This window comes from Vipera ursinii (genome assembly GCF_947247035.1).
Source record: "Vipera ursinii genome assembly, chromosome: 2".
NCBI lineage: Eukaryota > Metazoa > Chordata > Lepidosauria > Squamata > Viperidae > Vipera > Vipera ursinii.
In genome coordinates this window covers 28,938,270-28,945,522 of record NC_139513.1, presented here as the reverse complement: position 1 = coordinate 28,945,522, position 7,253 = coordinate 28,938,270, and the positions used below count along the sequence as shown (strand labels likewise).

General features: G+C 41.6%; 1 protein-coding gene across 2 annotated transcripts in view; it reads left to right on the top strand.

Annotated features, from left to right (window-relative positions):
• The first annotated feature begins 360 nt into the window (after nt 1–360).
• Nucleotides 361–7,253, top strand: part of ACOX2 (acyl-CoA oxidase 2) — a 35,333-nt gene continuing 28,440 nt past the window's right edge. The window contains exons 1-4 of one of the 2 annotated variants that reach the window (XM_083355989.1): nt 361–521; nt 2,504–2,680; nt 5,148–5,310; nt 5,966–6,117. In XM_083355989.1, coding sequence (XP_083212115.1) covers nt 2,521–2,680; nt 5,148–5,310; nt 5,966–6,117 — 475 coding nt within the window. In that variant the 5' untranslated portion in view covers nt 361–521; nt 2,504–2,520. Of the gene's footprint in view, nt 522–544; nt 673–2,503; nt 2,681–5,147; nt 5,311–5,965; nt 6,118–7,253 lie in introns of those variants that run through there. The other variant, XM_083355988.1, reaches the window with a different exon arrangement.

Here is a 7,253-nt window from a genome sequence, read left to right as displayed (position 1 = left end):
AATTTTTGCCTGTATAGTAATGACTGTAACTTTTCATTTTAATCCTTTTCTATGTAAGGCTCCCATGTGGTACTGTTTGCTAAACCAGTCCTTCCTTCCTTCCTTCCTTCCTTCCTTCCTTCCTTCCTTCCTTCCTTCCTTCCTTCCTTCCTTCCTTCCTTCCTTCCTTCCTTCCTTCTCTCTCTCTCTCTCTCTCTCTCTCTCTCTCTCTCTCTCTCTCTCTCTCTCTCTCTCTCTCTCTCTCTCCTGCCATCGAAAAAACTGCTCTCCTTTCTCCCCTCCCCCCGCCCACAAAAGCAGCCAATTCGATTTCGAAACCAGGACTGTACAGTAACTGTATTCTCTCCAGAAGGAAGCGGTAGTGACTCTGCCAGAGAGGGGAAAAAAGGATATAAGCGGAGGAGGATCATAGAGATAGGACAGAGAAGAGAAGAAAGTCTGAAAAGTTTAGTCTAGATTAGAAGCTCCATAACCGGCCAAGTGCAGCCCGCTGGGATTTCTTTTTTTGGAAAGCTGGCAAGGTAGGTCGGGATCCGAGGTGGGCATTCAAACCAATGCAAACTGGATGCGTCTCTCGTTGCCGTTCACTGATCAAAAGGAATAGAAATTATTTTCTTCTGCCTTTAAAGTTTCGGCGAGGGATACTGACTTTCCAAGTTGCTTCCTTTCTGGGTAGGCTGCGTAAATTTTTCAGACGGAGCTGGGCTTGAGTTGGGATCGGCTTCCTCTGGAGCGTGCAGGGCTGTCATCTCGCTGGCCAGAGTTTGACCGCGGCAAGGTTGACAACCCTGAGACGCGTAAAGCTGGGAATCAGGCTTTCTCGCTGGAAAGGGGGAAATGCTACCAGGGTTGCGATTCGAGGCACATGTCCCTGCTAGTTTGTATCGTTGGAGACTTAACGCCCGAATAAGATGTTCTGTGCTGAGACAATGCAATATTTTGCGTGCTGCGACGTTAAGGCCAGTTAACTTGATGGCATTTATTTAGAGAAAACTCCTGTAAGTTCTTATTCAAATTATGCAACTAAAGCTTCCCATAAATTTGTGACTGAGCTACCAGCATCATAACTGAATCTCCCATATGTTGCTTGCAGTCTTCATTTCTTTTCCTTGGCGACTTTTAATCACAGTTTTTGACTCTTCATTTTATTTTACTGCAATTAATTCACTCCCCCCCCACCCAACTTTTCTACTAAGTTGGAAGATGGCTTTATAAATGGCTTTCTTCTCTGGGTTTAAGCTTCTTCCTGTAAATAGGCCTCTTTCTATTCTGTGGGTATCATCAAAGGTGATAAATTACACACTCTTTGACTTACACATTCCTCTCTTTTGAGGTTGTCATTGGAATAAGTTGTACTTTCTTCTCCCTAAATATGCAGGAGTTTGACCTACAAATGTTAGAGGTAACTGGCAAATTGCCTTGACGCCGTTGTGTAATGATCAGGTGTGAATGTAGTTCAAAAGTCAAAATGGTGATTATAGTAGCTTCACCTTTTTTTTAAATGTGTTACATGTGAGACATACATTAAAAATTGTTGGCTCTTTGATTACACTGTCAGGGTATCGATTAAAGCCTTAGGCTAGAAATTGAAGTATCCAAGTTAATATCGCTTCAATACTTAGTTCAAAGATTATGAATCATTCAATTTTGCAAAACTGAGTGCAGTCCCCCCCCCCTTTTCCCCTTTCAGCACCTACTACTTGAAGCCTTAAGGTGGCTGTGCCTTTTGAAGCTTGACTTGGCCATTTCAGATCCTCCTCACATTATCTAAACATACAAATAAGCTGTTCAGCCGCTTGATCTGAGTAGAACTTCCTTCTGTGCCTGCAGAAGTTGCTCGGAAGACATGGAGAAAGCCCTAAAATGTCTGCTCCAAACCTTCAAGAGTTGTGGCTTTCTGAAGGTAGTAGTATATTTGGAGAAATGCTTTGGTTGCTTCACAAAGCATCCCACCAAAGGATTTCTACAGCTCAGTTATCAGGTGGAGCTACAAAAGTGTATAGATCTGTTGCACCAAAATTATCAGATCCTTTGAGACTTTCATATCTACAGGGTAGAAAAATGATAACAAGTTATTGGGTGCTTGAGCTGTCTGCATTTTCCTGCAAGGTTAGGAAACAATTCTAAGGATGAGATCACTGAAATCTTGACCACTTAAAAAATTATTTTTTATAGCATATAGATGTTCACATTGTCAATAGAACATAATAATAATACTGGTAATCACGATGAACAAGCTCATTCTCCAGGAGTTAAGGAGAATATAATCAAGTCAAGTAGACTCTTACACTGACAGCACACTCTACAGAATGATTGTTCAGAATAAATCCCACTGTGTTTGAAATTGGTTATACCCAGCAGGAAAGTATAGATAAAATTGTTTTCACACTCTCCTAGACCCATTTCTAAGAAAGCCTCTTTTCTATACTCAAAATTGTTGGTTAATTATATATTGCTATGAGATCTCAGGATCTAGATAATTAATTTTGGATGCTTTTCACAGGTTCTAAAATATTCAAAATGGAAGCAAAGAAAGCAAATAGATTTTCTCCAAATTCTCCGGGACAAAATGTGAACCCTGATCTCGACATTGAACGAAAAAATATCTCTTTCTCCATTGAGCACCTTACTAATATACTGGATGGCGGATCAAACAATACCAAGCTTCGGAGGGAAGTTGGTTAGTAGATAACTCAAAAGAATTCATAACAAATTAAATTTTTATTTGACTCTGTTATTTGACTCTATTACACCTCTGTGCCTCTCTGTATCCTATGTCTTTCTTTCTCTCTATCCTATGGACATCTTCCATCATTGCAATACTGCATATGTTTGTTTGTTTGAGTGTTTGTTTTAAGACTGGAGTTATCTCTTTGATTTTAAGCCACAGCAGCCAAAAAGAAGCAGCAAACTTTAAAACCAGGCTAACTACATTCTATGTAGTCTTTGGAACTTAGTTTATGAAATCATCAGTTTTATAAGAGGAAAAAGTAAGTCCCTTGATCAAGAAAAAAACACAAAAAAGTATGGATCTAGGATTCTGAAGGAAACCATATCTTGATTAGAGTTGAGGGAAGAATTCTTATGTTCTGAAATGTTTCTGTTGCTGAAAATAAAAACATGTGTTTCAGCATTAAAAAATGCTTTCGTCACTTGATGAAAAATCCTGAAAACTTGTGTAACTTTTTGCAGCATAGTTGGCTTGGCTCTCATATATTATTATAATTTATTCTTCAGTGAGACAGGTTATTGTAATAACTTGGTAAATTATTCTTTAGTAAAACACTGCAACTATTTGAAAAATAAATTAAGCCAATCTTTTTGACATATCACTCAAATTAAACAATATTTATTTTTAGAGAATTGTATATATTGAAGTTAGAGCTCACAGAGTACATTACAGTAGAGGTCTCCAACCTTAGCAACTTTAAGATTTGTGGAGAATTCTGGGAGTTGGTCCACAAGTCTTAAAGTTGCCAAGGTTGGAGAGCCCTGCATTACTCTTCCCCGCCCCCCGCCCACCTTTCTCTGTGGGTTTGTTGGCAGGTAACTCTGAGTCAGTTTTGACTCCTGGCAACTGTTTGGACCAATCCCTTCAATTTACTTGGCACGATTTCTGGCAATAGTTTACCCTCACATTCTTACTAGGGCTGAAAGAGATTGACTGGCCCAAGGTCACCCAGCTAGCTTCAGCTTCAGGCAGGACTAGAACTCAAGATTTCCAACTTTCTAGCCTTGATGTAAAAAAGATGTTGAGACTCTGGAAAGAGTACAGAGAAGAGCAACAAAGATGGTGAATGTTCCAACACTGGAAGTTTTTAAGAGGAGACTGGACAGCCATTTGCCTGAAATGGTATAGGGCAGGGCTTTTCAACCAATGGTACGGGTACCACCTGTGGTACATTGGCACCTGGCAGGTGGTACACGACCATCCTAGAAAAGTGGTAGCAGGGGAGGGGAATGAGCTGAACCAGTGGCAGACCGCACAAGCCTGAGTGAGAGACGGCTGGAGCTGCAGGCCTGTCAGGGCTCAGCGGAAGCACCAGGATCAGCACTTCTTCGGGGCTGTCAGGGCTCAGCGGAAGCACCAGGATCAGTGCCAGGCTCCAGCTGGAGCTGGGTGCTGATCCTGGCGGTTCTGAGCCCAGAAGAAGCGCCGATCAGCTGGAATGTTGCAGCATCTCCAGGGTCTTGTGATTTACATTCAGATGCTTGGCAACTGATTCATATTTATGACAGTCACAGTGTCCCAGGGTCATGTGAAATGACCAAAACCTGCTGCAACAACCCAGCAGAGGGGGGGGGAATAAAAACCAAACACCCCACCCCACCCCCGCTGCCAATCTTCAACAGAAATGCTCACAACAATGAAAACCTCGGACAGGAGGAAGAGCGTCGCCAGGCAGGCAGGCAGGTGTCTTGCTTGGCTGTGGCTTGGGGGGCTCTTTTTTCAGTGCCATTGTAACTTTGAATAGTCACTAAGTGAACTGTTGTAAGTTGAGGACTACCTGTACTTCATCAATTTTTTCCTTTTGGGGGGGGTCATCAAGTTTTTGACACCTTGCTAGGAGACTGGTGGTACTCGGATGTTGCCATATCCTAAAAGTGGTACAATGGGTGAAAAGGTTGAAAAGCCCTGGTATAGGCTTTCCTGCCTGAGCAGGGGGTTGGACTAGATGACCTTCAAGGTCCCTTCCAACTTTACTATTATGATTATGATTATGATGCCTCAAACATTACACCCAACAGGCTCTCATTAAAGTCAGAGATAATATAACAATGTTTAGTTGTAGTTTATATCTTCTTCACTGCTTACTATGGGCATTAAGTAGTACATACAAACTAAACTTGACCATGTTTCATCTTTTTGTGATTTCTTTGCCTTCACATTGGATTTTTTTTCCATTCAGAAGTACTGTACTTATTGATCAACATACAGCCACTGTTTGTAGAGGCATATATTTTGGAAGTTAGCAGCTAAACTTTCCTCCAGTTTAAAATTGCAGAAAAAACCAGAAGTTCCTACAGTCATTTGCAAGGCTCCTGGGAATTCTTTGTGGCAGAATCGGTGGGGATAACTGAAGGCATTGTCATGCTCTTCCTATGTCATCATGTGTTAGTTAAAAGAATGCTTATGTATTCAACAGAGGCTGTGCTCGAGGCGGATCCAGAGTTTAACCACGAAAACCGGTATTTCCAGAGCCAAAATGAAAGATATGAAAGTGCTATCAGAAAATCTGTTCACCTCTCCCAAAAGATGGCTAAAATGGGATGGATTGCAAGTGGCCCAGAACAATACTACTGCTTTAAGTACGTAATTTTAATTCTGTAGTACTTTTCCCCCCTAAATTGCTGAGTTCAGAAACACATTGTATTCCTTAACAGATCTGGATTGCTGCAATTGTAACCACATGTTACAAGCCACGTGACCTACTGAAAGCACTACGGCAGGGGTAAGCAACCTCGGCTCTTTTATGACTCGTGGACCAACTCCCAGAATTCCTGAGCCAGCCATGCTGAGGGAAAAGGGAGAGGTTTCCAAGCTGAGCCATGCTGGCTCAGGAATTCTGGGAGTTGAAGTCCACGAGTCATAAAAGAGCCGAGGTTGCCTACCCCTGCTCTAGGGCTTACATGCCTAGGATCGCAATGTAAAACTAATTACATTACTGGAAGCAATTAGGTATTAATTTTGGTTTTTGTTCTGAATATTATCTTGGAGGCAGTGTGCAGAGGGGCAGATGCTGTTTTCGAAGAGGGTTAACAAGATTTACCAAGTGGTTTGGGTTATGATTTTTAGAAAGGAGAAAACAACATCTAGAAATAGATCTCATTTATGGAGGCTAAACAAGATTGCTCCACTGAAATTTTAAACATCTGCCCTCTCACTGTCTACTAATGAATTGTATATTGAATACATGTTTGTGAGTCACTGTTAAGGGATATAATGGCATCTGTGTCTTTGCAGGTTTCTTACTGATGATTTGGCATTTAACATACACTTAGTCTTTATGAAGAGCATTTTGGCTTTAGGCACCGATGAACAGATCAACAAATGGATTCCTTTAGCAAATAAGAATTTCATCATAGGGACCTATGCCCAGACAGAATTGGGTCATGGTAAGCATCGTTCCAGCTTCTGCCCACCTAGCAGTTCGAAAGCACGTAAAAATGCAAGTAGAAAAATAGGGACCACTACGGTGGGAAGGTAACAGCGTTCCGTGCGCCTTTGGCGTCTAGTCACGCCGGCCACATGACCACGGAGACGTCCTCGGACAAGCGCTGGCTCTTCGGCTTTGAAACGGAGATGAGCACCGGCCCCTAGAGTCGGAAATGACTAGCACACATGTGCGGGGGAACCTTTACCTTTACCTATAAGATCTCTAAAATTGAGTGAGTGAGAGAGTGAGAGAGTGAGTGAATGTACATTCTGGACCTCCTACAAAGGTTGTGATTGGGAGACACTATTTTATGATAGTTCCACTCTTTCTTGACTGAGCATTTCCAATCAATAGTTAACGGAGAAAAACAGTAAACGTCTGGTTTCTTTATTATGAATTCTATAGGACTCAGTTCTCCCCACCCTCCCCCATTGTGTGATTTAATGCTAGTCAGAAACGACTAGCACGCATGTGCGGGGGAACCTTTACCTTTACCTTTAAGCATCCTTGGCTGGCATCGTGATCTATATCCCTGATTTCATAAACTCTAATGCCAAAGATTAATCAACTGCCATTACTTGACATGAACTGTTTTGCCACACACACACACCCTTCTCTCAACATCCAGGAAGGCTGAAAGAAGCAGGATTTTTTTTTCAATAGGACTTTTACTGGGTCCTACTGGATAGCAAGAGACAGGAGAAATTGCTCCATTTTTGTGGCATCTTCAGCTGAGTGCTTTTTCTTGTTTTCACATACACAACAAGGTTGGGTTAAGAGGGTGACCTATATGCAAATCAAGTGCTCTAATATCTAAGTTGTTTACTGAAATTTTGTGGAGGAGACTCTAAGCATAATGCTTAGTGATTCTGTAATGGAAAGTAGGAGAGTAGCAGCCAAAGAAATTATTTGATCCACACATCTTAATGTTACCAAGGTTTTCCTAAAAGTGTTAAAGATGGACCTGAAGCTGGGATCCGTTTCCTTGGGCTGAGTAAGCTTTTAAGAATAATAGCAACAATTTCACCCCATCATCTCTATCACATTTCATTCATTTCTGACTTGGAGGATGCTGTAAAACCTGTTTTTGCATAA